Genomic DNA, 24,876 nt, shown 5'->3' on the forward strand with positions numbered 1-24,876 from the left:
TTAAAGCTGCACTATGTAACATTTCTGGTGGGGTTGCATGTTTCCATGGAGAAGTAATTGCTTAGTTTCTAGTATAGCATTAAATGTATGTATTACCATGGAGACGAGCAGGTGAAAACGACAAATGCAACACTTTTCCAAGGTAATTTCAGCCACGCACGCAATGGAATAAATGCAAGAGATATTTGCTTGAGAGTGGAAAATTATAGCAATAACATCTCCAAGAAGACGCCGTCCCCTCCTCTTTGCATTCTGTTTTTTCCTTCTGTGAGCTGCAGTGGAGCTGGTCTGCCTTGACCGTTTGCAGTTTGTTTGAGCGAGTGCTGAGTTATGAGTGGCACGTCGTGTTTTTCCGAGCTGCATTGAACATCATTTATCCGCCGACACGCTGACCCGCTCACACGTGTACACACCAACACAAACACAAGCACAAATCTGTGCTCATGGACAGCAGCAATTGTAACGTAGAGGTCAAAAATCAACACTGACCTTTCAAGCCCACGGTGCCTTCCGGGGTTTGACCTTGACAACACGCTCATAGGTGGAAAGAACGGGCAGGAACTTGGTATGTTGCATATTGAGATTTTAAAATGCAGTGTAAAAGTCAAAGATGGCTTGGAGGTAGTTGTATTTTCACATCTGTTTTCTAAGATGTAAAAGTAACAATACTCAAGTCAACCATGGATATTTTATCAGTCGAACGTTACAGGTGAATCTTTTAGGAGCAAAGAGCACTAAAGCGTTAAGGGTTTTGAAATGGCTCCTGCTGTATTCAAGGTCTCTCTTCACAGTTGAGGCCGGTGGGGAAGGTCTGAAGATCGAAGAATAAAGAACCCGGATTTCTTTTCCACGCCGTCGTTCACCTGTGGCTGTGCATAGCGTGTGTGGGAGAAACGCATCATCTTTAGAGATCTACGTTATATTACATAAGGGAGCACTAAATAATAAAGGATCGCTCAAACATAGTTGAATCTTGCAACAATAAAGCACACTGGGCAATAGTTTTACACTGATTCAGTTCACATTATTCACCTTTTCCAATATCTGTTGAGAAGTATGTACAATAAAGTGTATAGTGATGATTAAAAGCCACAGCTTGTTTTGTTTGATATAGACATAAATTTATTGAATGTAGTGCTGCATAAAAGCAAAGAATAAAAAGACAAATATGAACAATAATATCAAACACAATCTATACACCAGCCGTTGACACTGCTTCACAGGTTTTTGGCAGTGGAGTAAATGAAGGGAGCAGGGCAGGTGGGACTGTTGGCTCAGGGCTCTGCTCTGTCACACAAACACAATGCTCAAAGAGTTCAGAGTTTACAAAACATTGAAATTCCTCCCCAGTATTGTCATGCAATATACAGTTTGACAGTGAGACGGGGCTGTCCGGTGTGGTGGCAGTGAGAGGGTCCAGCTCAGCTCCCCTGAGTGTGCGTCAGAAGAGATGAGGCCTAGAATCCATCATGAGACGTGTTAGTTCACTTTGAGCCTGCTTTGATCAAACGTCCGACCTATAGGTGTTACATCACATTTCACAAAAGAAACTCAACACAACTCAAGCTAATGCATTAAGTGAATCCATTTGGTGACCTGTCTGTTTAACTATAATACACACAAAGCCACAGTCATTTCTCTATAGTTATATAGATATACAGTGTCTCTGCACTGGACTGGACAATCTGGTTTGAAATGCTACAGACTGCAATGCGCAGGACGAATCTAGCATTTCTACATCTACCACATTGCCAACACACAGGCTATTGACATAATCAGCTTGGTGCAGTTGCCTGGCAACACAAGCAGCACATATTTTTGAGAATTTCAAAGCAAAAAAGTTACAAAGCTATGCAAAATAGTATAAAATAATAAATAGAAAATCTTAAAATAAACACAAATCAAACACTTGCCTCTGCCCACAGATTCTAATGAGCACAGAACAGTTAGTGCGTTTCACCAAACATTTACACATAAATAATCTTTAGATTGGCTCTTAGAGATCAACAATATTATTCTATGTATCTTCTGAAATCTTCGAAAGACAGAACATAGTGGTCCACAAAGGGCAACATAAAGAACTGTGCAACAGGTTAACTTGGGTCCATAGTCCCCGCTGTGCCATTCACAGCCCAACTACTGATTTAATATGAATGTAAAAAGGCCCAAACAGCCACAGCAGGAGGTGAGCAGACATATTTACAATCTGACTGGACCCAGGCGGGAGGAGGAGGTCTTGGCACTGAAGCTCTCTCAGTCTAAATACATGTCTGCTCAGTGCTCTGTGTGTCCTGTTCAGAGAGGGGCCAGTGGGGCCCGAGCACAGGGTCTGACTGAGGCAGTGTGGCAGCGGCTCAGGACAGTCAGTGGCTGCCAAGGCGGATGTGTTGTGAAGGCAGGTGGACGCGCTCGCTCAGGACACTCACTTGTGTGTCTTTGCCTTTTGTCTGTCTGCGGGCTGCCAACCAACTCATCAGCAAAAGAGTCTGTGGGCCTAGACCATCACTATGGCAACCGGCATCAGCGGGCCAGAATCAGTGCAAAGACTTTTTGGCATCCACTCAGTGCCCGAGTCAAGTTTCATCTCAATAGTGTCCATCCTGGATCGGTGATGCCATGTGAACACTTCTAATGCGTTTTTTTTTATGTTTTGTTGGAAAAATAGACAAATATACGGCCATGAAACCCAAAATACAGCTATGACACTGAAATAAACAAAACAAGGCGGATTAAAATACGCTCCTTCAAATCTATAACGCGTTCATGCTCGCACTCACAACTCCATTCACACATAATGTCAAGATAAAATAGGTAGCCACCATTCTGTAGTCCTATTTGAACACAGCAGTGAAGGACGGTTAGAGGAGTCCAGTTTCCTCCTGGTTTTGTCTAAAAGATCCTCAAAGTGGACTATAAGAAAAAACTCCCATCAAGTTTAATCCACTGATCCCGGGTGTAGGCTGAGAGCGGGCGGGTCCAGGCAGGTGGGGGAGTAGCTTAGGTGTGGCTCTTTAATCCACAGCAGGGGGGCGCCGTTCTTGCCCTCTTGGCTTTTGTTGCTGTTGCGGGACTTGAAGCGCACCAGCAGCAGAGCGATGAGGAGGATGCCGAAGATGGGGAACGGGTAGAAGAAGACGAAGTAGAAGAGCGACTCGTTGGAGCACACCACGGAATGGACGGACGAACCTGCTGAGAGACGGGTTCAAAGAATTAGTGGCGGAACATGTCGACATTTCAAGTCAAGAGAGCAAAGCGTTTTGGGCAAAATTATAGAGCAGTGGAAAAGCCTTCTGCCCAAAAAACGGACACATTTTGAATCGAATCGAACTACAAATTCCTTACATCTCGCTAAAATAATTCGAGCTAAAATGTGAAGACTTATCAAAAGTTCTTTCATACAAATAAGAAATAAACAAACTGACAAAAAGAATCCAATTATTTGTGGAAAACAAAATGTAAGAGGCAAAATTTACGGCGTCAGAAAAAGTCAGAGAAAATAATTATTTGTTTTATGAACCTGTTGAGTCTATAAAACACTTGAGCAGTTTCACTTGCCACTTCCACAGGGCTCAAATAACAGAAAGTGGCTCAGAAATGTGGAGAAACAATTACAACTTTGAGTTTTACACAACACACAACCCCTATTTGTTATGTTGAGATAAAACATGTTCCGTAAGTGTTTGTGTTTAAGTTAAAACAAAGGGAATACTACATAAATGTACAAGTCAGTCTATAAAAAAGCTTTAAGTTATTCAATAGTTATGCTCAATTCAAATAAATAATGTATTCTGTGCAGGCTAAAGTGTTTTGAAGTGCATGCAGTGGAAGCTGGAACATGAGGTCGCATCACAGAACAAAACAAGGACTTTTAAATGTAATGTACTTCTTTCAAAGCATCTGTGTCCCGAGCTGGAAACTACAGAGCAAACACTATAAAGAGCTCAGTTTTGGAAAATTTCCTCATCTGAAGAGGCAAGTATTGACGAAAGAACTATATAAAAAACAAAACATTTAATACATTTTTTAGTTACAGTATTTGTAGGTTGTTTACTTAGCAGTTAAATGGTTTAGTTGTTCAATTCAGTTCATTTTTGTAATGCCCAAAATCACAACAGCATTTGCCTCAAAGGGCGACAGTGAAATAGAGAAGCAGATTAAACAATGTTCACAGGAAATCATCAAATGATGAATGTCGCAGCGTCCCCCGTCCTTAGACACGTCTCAGCAAGGAAAAAACACAAAGTAGAAGAAACCTCGGGAAAATCAGTGAAGGAAAAACAGTGAAAGTTGAGTCATGGTGAGTTTCACAGTCAGTTATAACACATAATGTAAAAATCCAGACTCATCTCCAAACTTTTAATTACGTTACAAAGAAGCAACAAAAACTGACAAAAAATAGTATTAGATGCAGTTTTTTTAGCTCCACTTTTTTTATTTAATGGTGTTCTGCATAACGTTTCTGGTGGAGGGTGCGCCACCTGCTTCTTATTGCTACTAAAACATTGCATTCTTACCGTGACTGGGATCAACTCTCCACAGATCTGACCTATAACATGGTCTGGTGGCACTAACAGCTTGTCTCAGCGGAGCTCGATAAGTTAAATATCAAACTGCAATATCACGCGGCACCCCTCCACCAGAAAACCTCCCCAGTGCAACATAAAAGAGCATAAATAAATATCTAATACTAGTCCTTTCCTTTTGTAGTCAATAAACACAGTATCTATCTAGTGTTTTGATATCCGTGACATAAGAATAATCCGTGGCTGCTCACCTTGTGCCAGGACGTTGACGAAGGTGAAGCCGGAGTTGTTGGTTGCCAGGCGGTACCACGCGTTGCGGGGGTTGAGCAGCCACTCCTCCACGTGGCAGTAGTACCTCCCTGCGTCGCTGGGCCGCGCCCCCTGGATGGTGAGGCTGTACTGGTCCGAGGTCTGCCTCTCGAACTGCAGCCGCGAGCTGGGCCCACTCTCGTCTCGGGGGTTGCAGTTCCCGTTGCCGAACACGGCGTCGTGCCCGATGGAGAAGACGCACTCCCTCTGCCGGCCCTCTTCTCCCGGCTGGGCGTCGTCGTACTCGCCGTCGGAGCGCTCCACGTACCAGGACACGGAGAAGCGGGACTCTCGGGACGACTGGGAGGGGATGCTGCAGCCCAGGCGGATTGAGCCCGACTCTGGGATTGTGATGTTGGACTCCTGCTCCTCCACCTGGAGTCGGATCTCTGCAGGGAAAAGGTGGTTTGACCGAGGTTAGATGAATAACAGCTTATCAGATATCTGCAGTCTTATTCACATGTGATATTACGTGTAAAATACTGCCAGAATTGGGGGATTTGTAAGCCACTGACACAGAGCACAGAGCAGCTATTATTCATTTTCAGAGGCACTTCTCCAGTCAGTGGCAGCTTTGGCAGCTCTGGCTTGGATGACTCCCTGGATAGCGAGCCTCCATGGGCTAGAAGTCGTTTTTAATCAATTCACTCATTTTAATTAACACCAGAGTACAACCAAAACACACAGCAAGGCTTAAGTGTTTATCATAACCAGTTTAAGACAGTTTTACTGTTTTGACGTTAAATATTATGTTTTTATTATAGACCAAAGACACTAAATACTGACAAACAAGATGAAAAAGATGTCCACTGAATGGTAAGAGTTATTGATCCACATCCCGAAATCAATACAGGCAGAACCTCCAATTAAAGACCAGTGCCCATTAAAGTGCTTTGGACATCCTGCTGTCAATTTCTATTAAATCTTCTCCAAGTTCTTGGGCTCAAGTACAAGTGCATAAAAAGCCCCCAGTCAGTATATACAAAAGTGTAACATTTCCTGCATTATTCATCATAATTGTGATTTAATTATGTAATATCATGAAATATTTGAGATTTAATCAGATATGGAGGTTTTTATTTAGACTATGCCTCATCATCACATGCAACTTATTGAAATGATTTACAGTGTTCACAAACTGAGAAGCCTTTAATTCCTCCTCCATGTTCCACTTTTTGATATGCACCTCTATTGTGCAACACAAATCCCTTTCTTTTGCAAGTCTACACTGTTCTTACAAAGTTAAAACACACATTGATTAAACCCAAGCACATAATCCAGTGATACAAACGGTCCAGGAAACTTTAAACTGAGTAAACTCCTTTAATTGGATGTGCCGCAGGTGCCCGGAGCGATCAGCGGCGTTCCAGTGAGGTCGGCCTGCACCTCGGGCTCCTGTCTGTGTCTCCTCTGCTCAAGCCTGGAAGAAAAACTACTGTGGCCCATTTCTTTTTCCGTCTTTACGCTTGCTCCTCTTCCTCTCTCAAACCTCCAAATGTGTTTTTTTTTTTTTTTTGGAACGGTTTCCTTGTTATAGGTAAAAAGAGAAGCAGGGAGGACAGCAGGAGAGCGAGAGACGGCGGAAGGTTCTGGCACGCTTCGCCTCTCGTCTTTTCACCCAACAGGCAGGTTTCTGGCCGGCTTCCTGGGTGCCTCAGAACAAGTGCATTTTTAGCCCCTTTATGAATACCTGTGGTGATTACACAGTGCATAGCGTTGACTTATTACCATAGCATTAAAGTTATTATGTACATGCACCTTGGATCAAATGCCTGCTGTTTTCAAACTTCCCACAGAGAACAGAATCCCCACTGTGTAATATCATCCTATGGCCGTATTACGTCCACAAGAAAAACTATTATTTAAGTACCGTTTAGTTAAATGGCTGCCGTGGTAAAGCAGGAATTTGGTATTGTTTAGTGGGTGGGAAAAATCCTCTAAAAGTACTGTGTAATATAAAAATGAAACGATTATAAATGTGTTTTAATATAGTTTTTAAGATTTACAGACCTATAAGAAACAAGCCTGTGCATCTTTGATCCAACAGAACCACCAACGTTTATTTATTGTGATGATAATGAATAATCATCAGTAATAAAGTGGCATTTTATGGATGATCCCCACTGAGGAACATATGTTGTGACAAGATGGTACCCTGACCCACCCCTGTTCTCTGTCCTACTTCATCATCTTGATCCTACTTCAGCCCTGATTGAGTCCAACGTTTGTCCTGGTTTAGTTTTTCCTCATTTAAAAGTTCATGTTATTCGTAGTGAAACCGTTGTATTGAACAAATCACGGTTTTAATGTTACAAAACAGTAACAAACAAATCACAAAAGTATGAGGACCTGGTAAAGGTTTGAAAACACAGCTCCAATTTGAAAGTTTAGTAGTTAAATCTTGTATGATTTTAGTCTTATAATAAAGTTTAGACATGTTTTACAAGTAGTTTAGTAATAATCTATTTTACAATTCAAGTCTTGTCCTGATTTTGTAGTGGTTTCGTCCTGATTGCATTTGGAAAGCCAAGTGCTGTTGGAATGAAACATTATCATCACTTTTAATATTTTATTTTTTATTTAACACATAAAACGTCAAGGTCCACTTTCAGATTAGGTCAGAATGTGATTTTTCCCCCCAAATTTCTCGAATGTCAGTTATAATTTCGGTCACGTCCCAGATTGTCGGGGCAGTTTGTGTCATCAATTTCTACGTAATGGCCCTCTTTCCTGCCGCCAAACAGCAAAAGTATCCATTTACTGTGTCCATGGCAGGAGTTTTGAGGCCTAAATACATAGTTCTGATAAGTCAAGTGGAATACCAATACTGAAAAGAGTCTGTTTTTCTGAACAGTAGAACATTCCCAAACCAAAATGGCAGCCACAATTTCTCCAGCAGGATGAAACTATAACTAAACCCAGAAGTAAACCAGCACCAGAACAGGACCAAATCAATCAACCTGGACTCAAACTGAAGCAAACACAAACACTCTAGTAAACTCTTAGTGACTATCGCATGTCATATGATTATGAGGTCCAGTGTTCTTACCTGGCTGTCGGACCAGGACCTGTGTGAACCCCGAGGCCTCCCGGGCCACTCTGTACCAGGCCCCGTCCGGGTCGCTGAGCCACTCCTCCACCAGGCAGTAGTACGTCCCGGAGTCGCTGCTCTCGGCCCGGTTCAGGGTGAGCGTGTAGAGGCGCTGCGACAGTCGCTCCGCCTGCACCCGCCGCCTCAGCCTCTCCTCGTCCGCATACGCCCCGTACTCAAACGCCCCGGATCGCTCTATCCTCAGCAGCAGCTCGTCCGTCTCCGAGCCCGAAGCCCGCCTCACGTACCACAGAACGGCATGCTGGGAGTCGGCGCTGCTCTGGGAGGTGATGGAGCAGTTCATTCGGACCCGGCTGTCCTCCAAATGCACCTGGGACTGGTTGGTTTTCTGCACTCGGAGCTTGCTCTCTGAAAGGAAGAACAAAAGAGGAAAAACAATGTCATTTTGGAATGAAGGGAAGGCCAGGGACGCAGAGCAATTTCAGTGTTGTGATGCATGACCTGTAGCCTTCCACAGATTTAGACTTGTGTATTGTATTGTGAAAACTCGAACAGAAGAATTGAAGTTTAAATAAATCACGGCAAAAAGACAGTTTTTTCCTCAGTTTAAGCCACTTTAAGACATCAATAATTCAACAAAAGGCTGATGGGAATTCAGAGACGGTAAATAATGGCTCCTACTAAATTTGTATAAGTAAATTGACTGCAACCACTTAAGAACCATTAGTCTCCCGTGTCTCTGCACACTTTTGTATTCTGCATGATTTGTAAACATCTTTTATGAACTTGCCAGTCAGATTTAGTTAAAGTGAAAGTGAAATTAACCCTGTGGGACTTAGAAAAGAAGAGAGGCTTTTAATTGTTTGTGCTTGTATCAAGTAGATATTTGCTTTATATACAGATAAAAAACAATCACCCAGGTGTATTTATTTATTGTTTATTGACATTTAGAATACCATTGTAAAAGGACAAAAGAAAATGATCCCCTGTTTCTTTTAAGATGACTTCATAATGGTTCAATCTTTAGAAATAGAACCTGCAGTGCTTTTCAACTTTGTCTTGAGGTGGAAATCAACCCCACACTGTGACATAGAACACACAGACTATCATTATATACTTACAATATAACATACACGGGGTCTTAAATCACATAATGTATAGGCTATATAAACATATTGTATTATAGGTTTATTTATGATTTGCTCTAAGACACATTCCCTGAAACCAAAGAATAATAAGTCTATTCTGTTGTTTGCCAGTCTACATGACTCAACCTTACGACTAAATTAACGTTTTCCATCTTTATTCTGCCTCAGGCCCACAGTTTGAGTGACTACTGATGCAGACTGTACATGATGCCGACTTGACTTGGCTGAAAACACATTTGGCCATTTGAGCTCTAATACCTAATTATCCAAGTGCCCATAATCCGGTGTACGGCATTTGTGATCTGGATACAAATTCAGTCGATTCGAAAATTTGCAGTTTTGAAAGGTAGCAAACGAGGGAAGGGAAATGTCAAGCGAGATCATGAGGACGTGACGTGTATCCCAAGGTGAAAACACCCGATTAGATGCTCAACAGCTGCCTGGAGAGAGGAAGGAGAGGAAGCCTGGATGTTGTTAGCGGAGATGCACCTCGGCAGGCCCTGTCACTGAGAATGAAGACACAAACTCTCTTTATAAAGCTGTTCGGAGACGTGGACAGGAGCAAATAGCAGAACGTAAGCGAGGTGGGACGGAGGTGTCAGCGCGGATTGGTTACGGCGACACTGGTATTGCGGCGTAGGATTAGCTGCAGGTACATCAGGTGTGACCGTGACCAGACTAGCCCCCCCCCGCTGTCAAAACGCTCCGGGGAAGGATTATCCCACAACATGAGGGAAAAATCCAAAATACACAAGCGCACACACTGTACAGCTGGCAGGTAATGTAGATGGGTAATGGGAATATGTCAAGTCACAGAGCCGGCAGGATGGGATGTTGCATGACAGAAATTAAGTAAAAAAATGGAATTACTCAAGACGGATATGAATAATTAAGTTTTCATTCAACTAAGTAGAACACAGTGAGCAGCAAACTCTCAACGTATCAAGTTATATAGTACAAAAGCACATTCTTCTGTCCTTGCAGTTTATGCTTTTTGGTTTAAGGTAGATCCTCGACCTGAATTATCTGGGCTTGGGACAAAGAACATTCGTAAGTGCATTAGAAACTTGCTGCTATGTTTAATTGCTAAATATAATGTATTTTCTACTTTCTACTCTTTAATCATAAGAGATATTTTGTCATTTGCAGTACATCTTATTCAGCAAATGATTAAAATCTAGACTGCATTAACACATTAAGATGCCATTCCTAGCACCCGTATGCTGGAAATGGCACAAACGTTTTAACCTGAATTCATCTAGCTTCTCCAAAATGATGATAGGAAGAGCAAGATTTACAAATCCGGCGCATTTGCATAATAATTTTATCTCTTGAAATTGTGAAATCTTTCTTCGCCTTGTTCTCAGTGTGACGGCAACACCTTTTAGGCAATTCCACATTGACAAGTAACAGCCATTACACACATGAAAAAGCAGTCCACATTTCTCCAAACTGAGCAAATTAGCACGGTAATTGGCTTAAGGAATACTGCAACTTTTTCAAAATCCCATTCAAACCAACCAGTATTGACATTCCTGCTGCTGCACTGAATTTTTGCCTGCTATTTGCTTTGGAACTGGTTGCCTAGGGTCTCAGCCATCTGGCCCGTACCGTCGTCCACCACACACCAGTGAACACACCAAACATGCCGCTGTAATGCTGTGTACTAATTTGGTAACATCCCAAACGGCAGTAACCACAAGGCATTAGCAGACCACCCAGTTGTGCAACATTACAAGCTAGCTTCAAATTAGCTGTCATCGTTGGCACTAGAGACTTGGTAGGAAGCCTCACAACATCCCCATCCGGATAATAGTACTTTTGAGCTCTGCGTGAAGTCCTGGCACATGTTTTGGTGTGCAAGAATTACCTCTGAAAATCATGAAGAATAAACCATGCATGAAGGACTCAACAGAGCAAATTGGTGGCACTGTCAATTGAAGTTTGGAGTTTCGGCAAACAGAATGAAAATGGTTGTTTTCATAAATCAACGTAGTGTTAAATAGTGTTAAAAAGCACAAAAAGTTAATTTATCTGAAACTGGAATTATTTGCGCAGGAAAATGGTCCTATTTATTCCATCTTAACATCTACTTAGAGCACATAATATCAGACAAAATTAAAATAACTGTATGGGTGTTTTTTTGTTACTTAAAGGTGTAATGGACGATTTTGTTGGCGCCAAATCTGAGTCTCATTTCCTCGTGGCGTGGACTGCCGATTAGTCCTGCCACGTGTCAATCATAGGATGCAGCTACTGCTCACCTGCAGCCTCGTCGGCTCGTCCCCAGGAGAGCAGCACGTTTACGCATGTCTAAGCGCATGATCTATCATAATATAGTTCCCTCAGTGTACGGGACAAAATTAAGACAGAGAAAGACAGTTCGAGCTGACTCATGAAGAGACGGAAATCTACAGAGACGCGATGCGATTCCACGAGCCACGAGGCCATTACGCCTTTAAGCGATTCAATGTTTTTTAAAATGCATCAATTATATAGTTATTCAGTTTTTTTAAATGACTTTGTTTTGACTTTGTAACAAACTGGTCTTAATATTATGCATTATTTGTGTTGTCTTTGGCCTTTAAACATGCTTTTGAATAACTTTACTTTGGCATGTATTTTTTTTAAAAACAAAATAAAATAGAGGACTTTCTAAACAGCATTCATCAAACAGGCGTAAATTAAGCTAAATGCAACTCCAGGTATGTTTTTGATGAGGGAACAATGTAATTACATGGTTAAAAGCTAACAAAAATCTGTACATTTTGCAAAATATGTGTCCTTTAAAATCACATAGTTTGAGTTGTGCCATTACCAATTATGTTTAATCAATAATTTTACCCAATGATGTTGATTAAGTTCTGTACTGAACTGATTCAGCACAAAGAATAAACAATAAACATACGGTATATGTAAATACAGGAAACCCTACATGACCCTGTTAAAGAGGAAAAGACTTGTAAAGGAAAAGTGCATGTTCGAGTCACACATTTTGGGCCTATTGAGATAAAATGCATCATATTCTCGACCGGACGCTTGCTTAATCAATAATATACACTTATAGCTGCTCTACAGACACGTGTCTATCCCCCGAGAGACCAGGCCATCCCATTTACAGCTGCCATCTTACGGTCAGTACATCAATGCACAATCACTAGGATGGCCATAATCCTTAATGTACACAGTGGAGTGTTTTGGGACGTTGAATTGCTAACTCAGATTTATTACATTGAGGGAACAGTCCAACGTGGCTCGATACTACATCGTTAACAAGGCTGGAGATTCCAGACCCCAAACAAGAAGAGCTCGGGTGCTCTTTGTTTCAAGCAGCTCTGACAAAACCAATTTGGAATATGGTTTTCTCCTCCTGCGTCTTCTTTAATGAGCCTCAAGGGCGAGTCCGCAAAATACGACAAATCCATAATTGGAAACACTTGTTATCTGTGGTCTGTGCTGGTTTACTGTGCCAGTCACTTGTGGTTTTAGAATCTTTCTATATGCAAAAAGCCCATCTTTGCCTCTCTTTGAAGTGGTCAGCTCGTCTTGCCTCTGTCAGCAGTCGGGTAAACAACACGACACAATGAATTCTTATCTTCGGCTTTGTTTTGTGCCTGTAAAGAGTGCAACGAAGTGGAAACATGATAAACTCTGAACCATTTTTGACTTCACCTTGGACTCATTTTGGATCCGACCTCTTTTCAATTTACATGGCACGGACGTTACCAGGGCAATGCCGAAATGCTGGCGAAACAGCAGTGATATTATCCGACTAAGAAGCAGCTAAATTAAATGGGGTCAGAGCCTTTTGTCGCACTGTGAATAAGCTAGTTGCATCTTGTCATATCCCTTTGTCCCTTCCTAGTTTGTTCCTCTAATAGCCACATAGGCGTGGGTAAAGCAGAGGCAGCGGTCTCCTCGTCTTTTTATTTACCAGTGGAGGTAAGAACACACAGCACTGAAAAGTGGTCAGCCTTTTAATAAAGACCAAAGATACTGAAGTGTCTAATAAAATCCTGCGCTCCACTGTTCTTTATGGAGCTAACAGCAGATGAAACACGGAGTCCGGGGAGAGGGATGTGTGAACCTGTTCAACTGAGGCATCCAAACACACATACAAAGAGTTCTATGTGTGTAGTCGAACAGTAAATGAGAAAACATATTATAGTTTTAGTTGGGTCATTTTAGCTACAATGTTTTTTGCTGTTGTTATACTCTTTACTTGCCAATGACAAAAAATGCAGTCTTATAAATCTCAAGCATTGCATAGCACTGAGGTTGATTTCCGTAATAAGGACTTAATTATATCATGTGATCGGGGGCACCTTGTAATCATAAATACATAACAAGCCATGTAGACCACATATTATATCATGGCAGTTGGAGATTTTTTTCCAACAAAGTTCTGGTTCTGGTGAAAAGTAAGGGATTTGATGTGCCTTTTAAAAAGATTGTGCGATAACATTTAGTAGAGGCCTGGGTATTTCTTTTGATTTACACATGGTTTTCCTTGAAGCAGAATCTTTAGTCTAGGGTTGCAAAGATAGTTTTTTTTTTTTAAAACGGCAAGCTCTTGTGAGAACAGGCTGAGTATTTACATTTGGACACTTGGATTTGCAGGCTATATCATTTTATTGTAGAATAAAGGGAAGCAACCCGAGAGTTTAAAAAAAGGCATGAGGCTAAAGTTCTAATGCATCAGTACGGGACTTGGGACCCGGAGCCATGAACCCTAAGACATTGCAAGCGTGTGTATTCCAGTCTGTTGTAGGGTGTAATGTACTTGTGATGACCAGGAACTAGCACAGCGGAGAATTAACAGACAATCTCTCTGACTATTTATTTGGTTTTGCAAGCTTCCCATAACAATTTCCTGAAACACTTCTAGCAGCACTATATTTGGAGTATTTTTAACAACTTTTATTTCCACCTCACTTTCTACGTAACCACATTTTAGGGCTTTAAACTTCAAAGCCTGAGCAAGAAACAGAAAAGCCAGAAAAATCAAACTATTAGACTTTATGCTATCAAAAGGGTTCATATGTCTGTGTGCTAGCCGCGGGTGCAGTCTTTTGATTCAAAACACAATCTGCACCCCTTGGACATGCTCTTTTTACCCCATCACAGAGTGTTTGGACCACGCCACCTCTGCTGTTGCTCCTGTGATCAGCGTCTCTAATCAGCTGACTGCCACATGAATATTAATAGGCCCGTACCTGAAGGCTGAATATTTATAAGGCGGAGATAAAATGTGAGGCCGTTTTTTTTTTAAAAATAGGGCAGGATACTGTAAGAGCGCTGCTGAGCTGACAGCCTGTCTAGACCTAATACTTCCACTTACAGGAGGAGTGGAGAGAGAGGAGATGAGAGAGAATGAAACACAGCTTTATAACTCCTCGACACGCCTCTCAAAATAACTCTGCCGTTTTTATCATGAATATCAAGCTGAGAAAAAACACTGAAAAACGTTGCATACTTTTTGGGGGCATTTGATGGCATTTATTATTATTATTATATTATTATTATCATGGTTGGGAAAAAAATCTATCACAATCACAATTTTTAATCAAATAATGTAAAATAAAAACAATTAAATGGCTTTTAATAAGAGGTAATAATAAAAAAAAAACAAGCTTCAACAGCAAATTAATATTCAATCATAGTGAATATACAGACATCATTTAGGAAAGTCACGTTCTTCCAGATACAAGTGCTGGATTTGTGTGTTTTTGGGGCTCATTACAATAGGTCAGTACCCCAGCTAGGTATTCCAGAACATGATTTGGCTTGGGGTCTGGAGAAGAGTCACTAGGTATTTCCCAGAGTTCGCTGACTAATGCTCTGGACAAACTGACACAATAATAAATAAATAAATCATGAATCAATTCTTTGTTGATTGAATAAACCTACAAATTACATGATATATTACATAATCAGACTCCAAATATAACTGCTTCTCTGTTTGATTGTTGCCCATCGAGGCAACTGCTGTTACAAAAATAAATTGAATTTAATTGAACTTCAGAATTGCTTTAATCTTTTACATCTTCAATAACCTAACTCGAGCACCAAACTATCTGAGCTTATCCAAAATCCACACTGCAACGCGCTCTACTGAATACTAGAGGCAAAGTCAGATATTTCCTCAATCAGACACACGGGCGAGGGAGGGGGCAGTGCTGGAGATGTAGACGCATCGAGGGGATTTGAGGGACGCAGAAGGAAGTCTTTACCAGCTTCAATACATCTTATGCCTGCTTGGTCCGCCTTTAGCTTTAGCATTAGTGCGGCCTGAGGGCTAATCCATATCGAGACCTTGAACATGTCAAGACCAGACGCTTTAAACACAAGATCTCACCTCTACACTGATCTCTACAGGCTGGATGTGGACGAGGAGGGGTTCCCCGGTGACGAAGTCCACTCTGTGCCAAACCGTGACTCATTTCTATGCTAATGGCTGTGATGTAGCTCTGATTCCATTGTGTCAGAGGGGGCATTAGCGCTCCTCAGTCCTCTCCTTTTACAATATCATTAGAACAGCTAATTATGGACCTGTGCACGAGACATTGAGGCTGCATGGCATGTTGCACAGTCCAGAACACTGTAAACACAAAGTCAGCTTTTGCCTTTAGAGCAAGGTCTCATTTGCAAGAGCGCCCTGTTCACACAACATAATAAGTTAAACAAACAAACAAACAAACAAACAAACACATAAAACACACTTATACATACAAAATGTGATACACTTATACAATGCACTTGCATAGTGGGTAAAATCTTGACCAGTTCTTCAAATTAATAAAATGGCATAAAATAATTACATTTAAAAAGTCTCTGGGTTTTGTTCCACAGAGAGGGACCAACAGAGCTGAAAGCCTTTTTTCCTAATTATGTGTTGACTCTATGCAACTGTAGTTTAAAAACGTCCTGAGATCTCAATTGATAAAAACTTTCTGGTGTTCGGAAAACTTGATAATAAGGCAGTGCTGGTCTCTTCTTGCCTCCAATGACATTCTACTTTAGAGCATAATTGACAGTGGCGAGTTCGGTTTCCTTTTCCTGTAATGAACCTTAGAGTTGAACCTGAGAGCTGAACCTTAGAGCTGAACCTCAGAGCTCAACCTTAGAGCTGAACCTGAGAGCTGAACCTTAGAGCTGAACCTCAGAGCTCAACCTTAGAGCTGAACCTGAGAGCTGAACCTTAGAGCTGAACCTCAGAGCTCAACCTTAGAGCTGAACCTCAGAGCTCAACCTTAGAGCTGAACCTCAGAGCTCAACCTTAGAGCTGAACCTGAGAGCTGAACCTTAGAGCTGAACCTCAGAACTGAGTGATAAACTGAGTTCAGAGGTTTTAACACAGTTGCTGTAGAATGCATATATATATATCCATCCATTTTCCAGTTCTCACAAGCTCTTGTGAGAACAGGCTGTGTATTTACATTTGGACACTTGGATTTGCAGGCTATATCATTTTATTGTAGAATAAAGGGAAGCAACCCGAGAGTTTAAAAAAAGGCATGAGGCTAAAGTTCTAATGCATCAGTACGGGACTTGGGACCCGGAGCCATGAACCCTAAGACATTGCAAGCGTGTGTATTCCAGTCTGTTGTAGGGTGTAATGTACTTGTGATGACCAGGAACTGGCACAGCGGAGAATTAACAGACAATCTCTCTGAACCTCTCTTTTAACAGAGTTGCTGTAGAATGCATATATATATTATCACCATAATCTAGAACTGGATTAACTGTTTTCTACAATTAAGAGGAAAACACATTTTATTTCTAAAGAAGAAAATGTAACATTATTTGTCAGCTCTTGGATGTGTTTGTTGAGAGTATTTGTAATGGGTAATACTTGTTCATATTACCATACACTCCTCCAAATGAGTACTGGCGTTATAACCACCATTAATGGTACATCTGGCCATGTCCAGTGAAGCTGGCATATCGCACTGTCCTGACGGGCAGAGAGGAGGCAGGAAGAGGAAGTGAGCAGCGCTAAGGGAAAGGATGTACACGCCAGGGGTCAGACAGGGGTCAAAGCAGGGGGATACTGGCAGATTAATGGCCTGACAGAAGCAGGCTGCTTATAGGAGGGCACAGAGATATATCTGATAGGGCCTGTGTGCATCTCTGTGCGTCGCCTGATAAGAATAAATCACATTAAGATCATTAGAGAACAGTGGACTCAGTCAGAGCCGGCACAATGTGTTTACTTGTGTTGAAAACGGCCGTGCTGAGGCTGACGATGCATATGGTGTGGAAGTGATAATCACATCCTTTATGAGACAGAAATGTAAGCAAACCCCTGCTCCAGACTAAATGTGCAAAGTTTTGTCAGAATGTTCAACTTTTATCATTATATGCAGCATGTTTACATAATTAGTACTTTAATCGTGAATTTGATACAAAGTATATAAAGTAAAAAAGGTTTCAAAGGCAGTCATATATAGTCAAATGGCAGAATGCTAACTCGTACTGCAAATTTATGTGTTACAAGTGGCAGGCTAGCCAGGATTGTTTCTGAAATCAAGACGTTTCAGCCACCATCAGGCATTCATTTTCAATATGATATATATATATTATAAGGGACTTTTTTAGGAGTAGTGATTAGGGGTAGATGACGGCTGAAAACATGAATATATCTGCATCTTGATGACTATATTCAGACAATATTATGTCAATCCAACAGAAAAGTGTCTTTAAAAGTATTAGCTCAGATTGAAGTTACCAGAGTGTAGAAATACAACTTTATACTCTTGTTTGGAAGATTAGAACAAGCAATTTTCCCCCATTTTCATTTTTAATCATCTCCTTTTTCAGCATTTTGTTATTATAAATTATATACTCGAGTCAATATTCAAATTGGATATCTTCCAAACAACATTCATAATATTCTCTGCCCACCAAAAGCAGCAGATGATTCAGGTAATTTGATTAAAATTGGGTCTTTTCATTTTGCGTTCATATGAGGACAAAATTAGCACACCTTAAAAGAACTTCTCCCCAAACCTATAAACCAGGATTAAAAGCACTGATCACATTATGATGCTGCCAATTCTGACTAGACCCGTCAACTCAAATAGTTTTCAAAAACATTTATTCTGACTGAGCACCACTATGAGCTATGAATCCAGCATTAACCAGTATTAGGCCCAGATCTCCATAGGCAGTGGCTCTGAGTTACGACTTCAATTACAGAGGTAGAACCAAACGGGGAGCTCTGGTGTGCTCTCGAGTGCTTAGGAAAGAAACAAGAGTGAGCGGGACTGTGCAACGGAATGAAGAAATGAGGAGAGGAGTGGATTGGAGATGACAGTTTGTTAGGGGCTGCTGAGAAGGAGGAGGTACACAGGGAGAGAGCATGACCTTGTCCAGGAGCAGACGTGATTAATCAAAAAGCTTTTATGAAATTATTTTCTGTTTCAGTGCCTCCCTCAAAGGCTTTTCATTCATCACCCGTTATGACCCCGTGTTCAAGTGCAATTGTAGACGCACACTCCAGCACTTACGAATGTAGTAACTGTGTTAAGAATTAAAGCTAAAAGTCTGTTAAAAACATTTAGAAGGTTTGTAAAGGTTAGTCACGTCTGTGGCGGGCTGGGAACGCCAACATTGTGGGACCAGCCGATTGGAAAAATACCCTGATGCGATCATTCTCTGGCGTTCTGGAGAAGAGGCTGTGGGGAGCGCGAGCGGAGATGTTTGGCAATCGCTAACGAAGTTGTAGCTGCTGCTAATGAAATATTAAAGAGTTGACACTGTCTGTACCAGGTTACTTTGTTTTGTTTTTGTTCTCGCTTGTACAATCACTCTGCGTTAAAGAGATCTAGGGACCTAAAGCGAGCCAGCACTCTCTGACGGGCCAGTAGACTTCACTTTTAATCAGTGAATACACCACGGTCCACCCCGATCCAAAGCAGATCAATCGAAACGCGCCTCACGACTTCCATCGCTGCTACTTGTATTACTGGTACTACTTCTAGCACTACTATGACCCTTTTATTACTACTGCAATATCTATTGGTCCTACTGCCAATTATCCATTACCATTACATCTTTTACAACGCTTGGGAAATGTATCAACTCCATACGCTCTATACATACGCTTAGGGAAAATAAAATACACAGAAATTGCCCTATTTAAGCATATCTATCTAGTTTACTTCCCACGTCTGCCCGAGAGTACACAGCACACACAAAACCGTACACATTGCAGGTGAGTGTGTCCAAGTGCTTCTGCCTCAGGGCTAAGCCAAACTATATTAACTCCATATAAAAACGGGGCAGAGGGAAGATCTACAACCCTGTCAGCGCCCATACCACGGTGATGAAGCCTGCACTGTAGGCAAACAAGCCCAGCTGCCAAAGCCCTATTATTCATGAAGAACAAATGACAACACTGACGACGTATTCAGACAAAAACCAAACACATAATGGAGAGAATTATGAGGAGTGCGAGCATAAGGAACGAGCAAGCAAGGAGAGGATAATTAAATATTGAAAAATCACAAGAAGCAGATAAGTGAGAGTGAAGGGGAAAAAAGACATTAGGAGTCTTCTGGAGGGGGAAGAGAGCGAGAGAGAGTGGTGGAGGGGGAGAGAAGGGGAGGTATGCAGAAGGAGAGAGATAGAACAGAGCCTTAATGAAGACGGGCAGCCCCTCTCACCGAGCTGATAAGCAGGATTCTCCCATCGCCACAATGACACACAGCGCTATCAATAACGTCTGGGTGGCACACACTTCATTGGCACAGAAAGAAAGCAAGTGTGCCATCTGCTCCTGCCAGGATGCATTAGAGAGGCACCTACGACAAGTGTGAGTGTGCAGCAGAGACAAAGCAGGACAACGGGCCGAGAGGAAAAGGAAGAATATTCAATTACTAGCAGTACTTAAAAGTGTGGTACCTCATTTTCGAAGCATGAGAAGAGGAAGTAGATATTCTAATGGTAATGGAAACTGATTGTTCCTTGCGCTCAATAAGCCTTAATTGGAACATTGCTGATTTTCACAGACAAGTGTTTTTTGAGTGCATGGAGTGCTTTAGGAGAGGCAGACAGCAAGCACAATAGTCTGATTTTGGCACAAAGTGCTGCTTTTATATAGGGCTAGATTTAGCAAGCGTGCTAAATGGATGGTGCACACGTAAAAGGGGTCTACGGTGTTTGTTCATGTCCTGTTCTGTAACACTTTTCAAATTCTGCAGGGAGAAGGGTTTAATCTGTCCAAGACTCACAGTTACTTCTAGTTCACAATCCGCTCTATGTACAAACCTGTTTATATAAACCTGTTTCTAAATGTTTGTCGGATGTCTTCTCAACACACCTTTAAAATAATAACTGTACTGAGAAGAGACTTCACTTAATTTGTGCATAAGCTACTAATTTAATAATGCTCAATCAGTCACTCTCTGCCAAATTTAGCAAATGGATTGATGAATCTGGCCCTATGATGGAAACAACTACATTTACAAGAATAAATCTGGCTCCAACTCAAACCAGAACAATAGATATAGATGAATACCAGTAATGAAGAAATAAGTTCAAACTGAATGTTCCAAGAAAACCAATTTTAGCACCACTGCTCCTCATCTGCTCCTCATCTGCTCCTTGTGCTGATGTAGAAGCGGATGCTACTAATCTCCATCTACTACATCTGTAGCAACGCTTATCCTGGATTTGAGAAATTATGTTTGATAAATATGAATTGGTTTAAGTAATGTGCAATATGGACTCTTGTCATAACGTATTTCGAATGGTAAACAATTAGGGCGTCCATAACATAAGAAAATCATTTGATTGAAATCCATGAATGCAGAACCATGCAAAACAGGTCACGGCAAGTTTCTGGAGCATTTCATTTGATCAGGCAAAGTGAAAGGCAGCCAAGTAAGAGGAGTAGGTGTGCGAGAACAAGAAAACAAAGTACAAAAACACAAACCCGCTAAGTAGGACACCTCTCTGCTCATCATCTTTAGTAGCTCAGCCAATAACTTTGTAATATCCTCATGCCAGGCACACATTTCAAAGATGAGAAAAAAGCGTATTGAATTCCCCCAACCGTCATTAATCTAAACTCCAGTTCCATTAGGGAAAGATTTGGAATAATTAGTTTTGTGTGTCTCGGTGTGTGTAAACGGAAGGAGTGAACGTGTGCAGAGATTATGATATGAATTTATTAAAATGTGTGGTTGTGATCCAGGCTTTCCCCCGGTGATCTGGCCTGAACATGTGTTTTATATTATTACATTGCAGACTAAAACTCAATCAGGTCGGATCTAATATATGAAGCCAGCTGTATACAACACTGTATGTTTGCTCAAGTCTGTGGAGAGGGATAATATTGAAGCGGAGAACATAATTAGAGTTCTGCTCCAGGAGGTATCTCCGCACGTTTGTGTAAATGAGTATGTGGTTGGTGCTGGTGGAGGGTAATTCAAGACAGCACCAGTTTGCCCCCAGAACATAGCAGTGCGAGTGTGAGAGATGATGGACCTAGTTTCACTAAGCCATTTGGGGCTGTTAACCCAGAGTGAAACAAGGGAGGGAGGCTTTGAACTGGAGGTTAGATACTGTGTGTACTGATAAACTTTGTTGTTCAACATTTGACTTTCATTTAAGTACATGTATAACATTTACAGGACATGGTCAATTCCTTTGTGTGTGTCCTATCAAATCAAATGTGACTAAAGGCAAAATGATAGCACTCCACGGCCGAGCTAAAAATAGCCATGTGGCATCACTGCGCCAACAGCTCGTACCCGGAAGTCAGACAATGGAAACTGCGGGGCCATCAATTCCCCTTGAAAACACTTCATAAAGCGACGGTCAAAACTGATTATTACGACCCAGAATCGACTCATTTGTTCCACAAAGATAGTTATCAACAAACACTGCTGCTGTGGAACGTGTAAAAGTGATTCTCGCTACGCCAATAAACCTGAAATGACGGCCGTTTGGTTCATAACTGTCCCGAAGCAGACGAGGAAGAACGCCGCAGGCAGCGGTGAGTGACAACCTGCGTCCCCGGGGTTTGCTTACTTTCACGGGCAGAACGCGTCCCCTCCGCAGCGCTCTCCGGAGAGTGGTCAAAGACTCTTGTGTCCATGTCTTTACCGGGAAATTTAGACCCGGAGAGAGCGGCGGAGGGGACGCGCTCTGCCTGTGAAAGTAAGCAAACCCCGGGGACGCAGGTTGTCACGCACCGCTGCCTGCGGCTGCAGCCCCGTATATAAGTTTACCGTGTTCCGCAAACGCTGTAGAATTAACATCAGTTTTATTCAGGAGACCCTTACAAATGCCATGTCGCAATGTTTAAAAAATCGGACTTGTTGTAAACCGAGGAGAGAGCGAAGAGTCTAGATGAAGACGCTGAAAGCCCGGATATACTTTTTCACAAGTTCAGCCTTCTTTCCGCTAATACAACGTCCTCTGCACCGTAAACATCGCTTCAACTAGTTCAGAATGGTCCTCTACTATATGCTGTTTCAGCTTCGCTCTTGGGATGTCATCTTTCGTCAATTTGAGTGAGATTAGCTGTCGTAGTCGCTGTTGTTCTTCCATTTTCCCATGTTATTTCCCTGACGGCCTGAGCGGGCTTGAATGTCCATCCGGGACATTTGTAGTGCTCATTAATATTCTGACGTCATGCCCGCGTTGATCTATTGATTGATTATTGATTTTTGTCCATTTTGTCTCCAACACAAAGACTGTCAATTGTTTGTGCTTTTTTCTGCAGAAAAAGGTTTTGTTTATGCCGCTTTAGTTTTTGAGATATTAACAATCCTTTTATAGGTCAAATTAGGATCACCCCGCCCCCCAGGAAAATGCTCCAAAATGGCCTGAAATGGTGTCAATCAATAGTGCTTGATTTGTGCTGTAAAAAAATGTTTGTGCAATTTTTACCTGTCTGAGTCGAAGTCTAAATCAATCCGAGTTGCCTCGATTGGCTTATGTAATAGACCCACGCCGCAGTGAACATTTTTCGCTTTAACTCCTGGAGTGAACATGGCTGTGAAGTGCTAACACACCGCGCAGGCTACAGAGCGGGTTCAGGGTGAGACGACGCATCACTTCCTTCACCAATCCTCGCCCTGACCAGTCCCACATTCCACATCCTGCGCCTGAATTTGGTCCGGCTTTCATCTACATCCCACTTTTTGCTGATGCCTCGTCGCTGGATCAAGGATGGCTGTTTCAGATGCTACTTTTCATGCCTCTGCTTTTGAAGCCCCAACAATCTTTTAATGAGCTGCGTCATTCCGTGAGCATCCCAGTGCACTCAGCCTCCCATGTTGTGAATTCCAGATGATGGTATAATGGACCAGTGGTTGCCCTGTGCTATGGCTGAAATAGGCTTTGTATGTGTTTAGTAAGCACTTTAAAGCTCGTATGGTGAAGAGGGAAACATTGTGGCGAGATCATTCATGCACAAAACCAGCTGGGGAGCACATGTGTACGGTACAGTAGGCCACACACACACGCGAGGCAGCGCAGATGTAGCTCATACATATTGAGCAGGTAGGTAGCTGTGGAAGTGTGATTTAAAGTCACTCAATTATGAATCTGGTGTTTGCTCACACCCCATTACACGCTCTCCCCTTTATTCCACTACTTCAAGGAAAATGCCAGTCGTTTATTTAGCCAGAAGTGGTTAACATTTAGGAAAACAGCTGAAAAAACCATCACAAGGGGAGGAGAGGTATGATTGTGTCAAATGAATCATCATGGAAATGAAGGCAAGAGGAGGTGGAGGAGACCGAGCCAGATATCTCAACAGCCAATCAGATGACACGATTACACACGGATCCTTCTAGGAGATGCTGCTCTTACATACTAAATCATGGCACTATTACGGGCAGCGCCCGGAACTTAGAAGTCAACTGATTGTCATGGTTACTGATGGCATCGCCACGGTAACTGATTTATAATGGAGAGAAGCTGCTGGAGAAAAAAGGAAGTGATAGACGTGAGGAGCCTTCTAGTGTTGGTAAACAATATGGCTGCCATTAAAAGAATGGTGATGATCGTTAGGCGGAGTAGAGTCACATTCAACAAAACAGCACATATTGAGCGCTAGACTGACAGCCAATTGACTATATTTGCGTAGTGCAACAAAACTCAACATTGTTATAGCCTACTTATTAAGTGAAGCAATTAATATACCAGCAATACAGTTTGTTTAAATGACATTTAGCAAGTGAGACAAACTTCAATAAATCTCACAAAGTATGGCTAAGTGTAGCATATCATATTGTGTGTGGAGGTGGCCAATATACTAACTTTAGATAATATCATCGTTTTGAAAAAAGGTTTAAAAATGGAACAGTGAGTACTGGTATATCCTATACAAAAAGAGCTAATTAAAAATTAAAATGCACTTTTGTGAATAATGCTTGCAGACATTTCACATTTGTTAATTAAACCTCAACTAATACCTTTAAATGTTTTAATGTATTTTTGTTAGATTGACAAAATATATAGTCTTGTTATCAGGATATACATTTGTCTTCAATATATACACTTTTTGGCCCTATCGCTCCTAATAGCTCACCTAATTACTTATGCGCTTATTTCAAAGTCAAATTTAGGATCTTTACGAACAATCATCTTTGTCGTTTCGTACCGATACTTGGCTGTTCATTTCTGTGTGTCGGCGTGAAGGAGTCCAAAACATTTCCCCACTTAACAGAAAGTACAAAGTAAGCAGTGAGCACCGGGAAAAGCAAATGAGCATTAAAGATGACAAGTCGATTCCCACATAAGTTGTGAGTGAACATGGGATATGCTCTGTGTTCTGCATGGATGGTTTAAGGTCAGAGCTGGGCCAGTGGAGCGAGTCTGA

At 41.7% G+C, this 24,876-nt stretch overlaps 2 protein-coding genes across 3 annotated transcripts in view; one reads left to right on the forward strand and one right to left on the reverse strand.

Moving 5' to 3' along the window:
• LOC140359567 (ribosyldihydronicotinamide dehydrogenase [quinone]-like) overlaps positions 1–13,020 on the forward strand; it is a 71,568-nt gene extending 58,548 nt beyond the window's left edge. Inside the window, exon 7 of the mRNA XM_072444548.1 lies at positions 13,006–13,020. Coding sequence (XP_072300649.1) covers positions 13,006–13,013 — 8 coding nt within the window. The 3' untranslated portion in view covers positions 13,014–13,020. The remainder of the gene's footprint in view (positions 1–13,005) is intronic.
• The window catches only part of igsf3 (immunoglobulin superfamily, member 3), a 107,454-nt gene continuing 83,674 nt past the window's right edge, over positions 1,097–24,876 (reverse strand). The window contains exons 7-9 of one of the 2 annotated variants that reach the window (XM_072444544.1): positions 7,882–8,292; positions 4,775–5,221; positions 1,097–3,186 (exon numbers count right to left, since the gene is read on the reverse strand). In XM_072444544.1, the coding sequence (XP_072300645.1) occupies positions 2,936–3,186; positions 4,775–5,221; positions 7,882–8,292 (1,109 nt within the window). In that variant the 3' untranslated portion in view covers positions 1,097–2,935. Of the gene's footprint in view, positions 3,190–4,774; positions 5,222–7,881; positions 8,293–24,876 lie in introns of both variants that reach the window. The other variant, XM_072444543.1, reaches the window with a different exon arrangement.

The sequence above is a fragment of the Eucyclogobius newberryi genome, unplaced genomic scaffold (genome assembly GCF_026437365.1).
Source record: "Eucyclogobius newberryi isolate DKJ021-1_F unplaced genomic scaffold, fEucNew1.0.hap1 SCAF_14, whole genome shotgun sequence".
Lineage (NCBI taxonomy): Eukaryota > Metazoa > Chordata > Actinopteri > Gobiiformes > Gobiidae > Eucyclogobius > Eucyclogobius newberryi.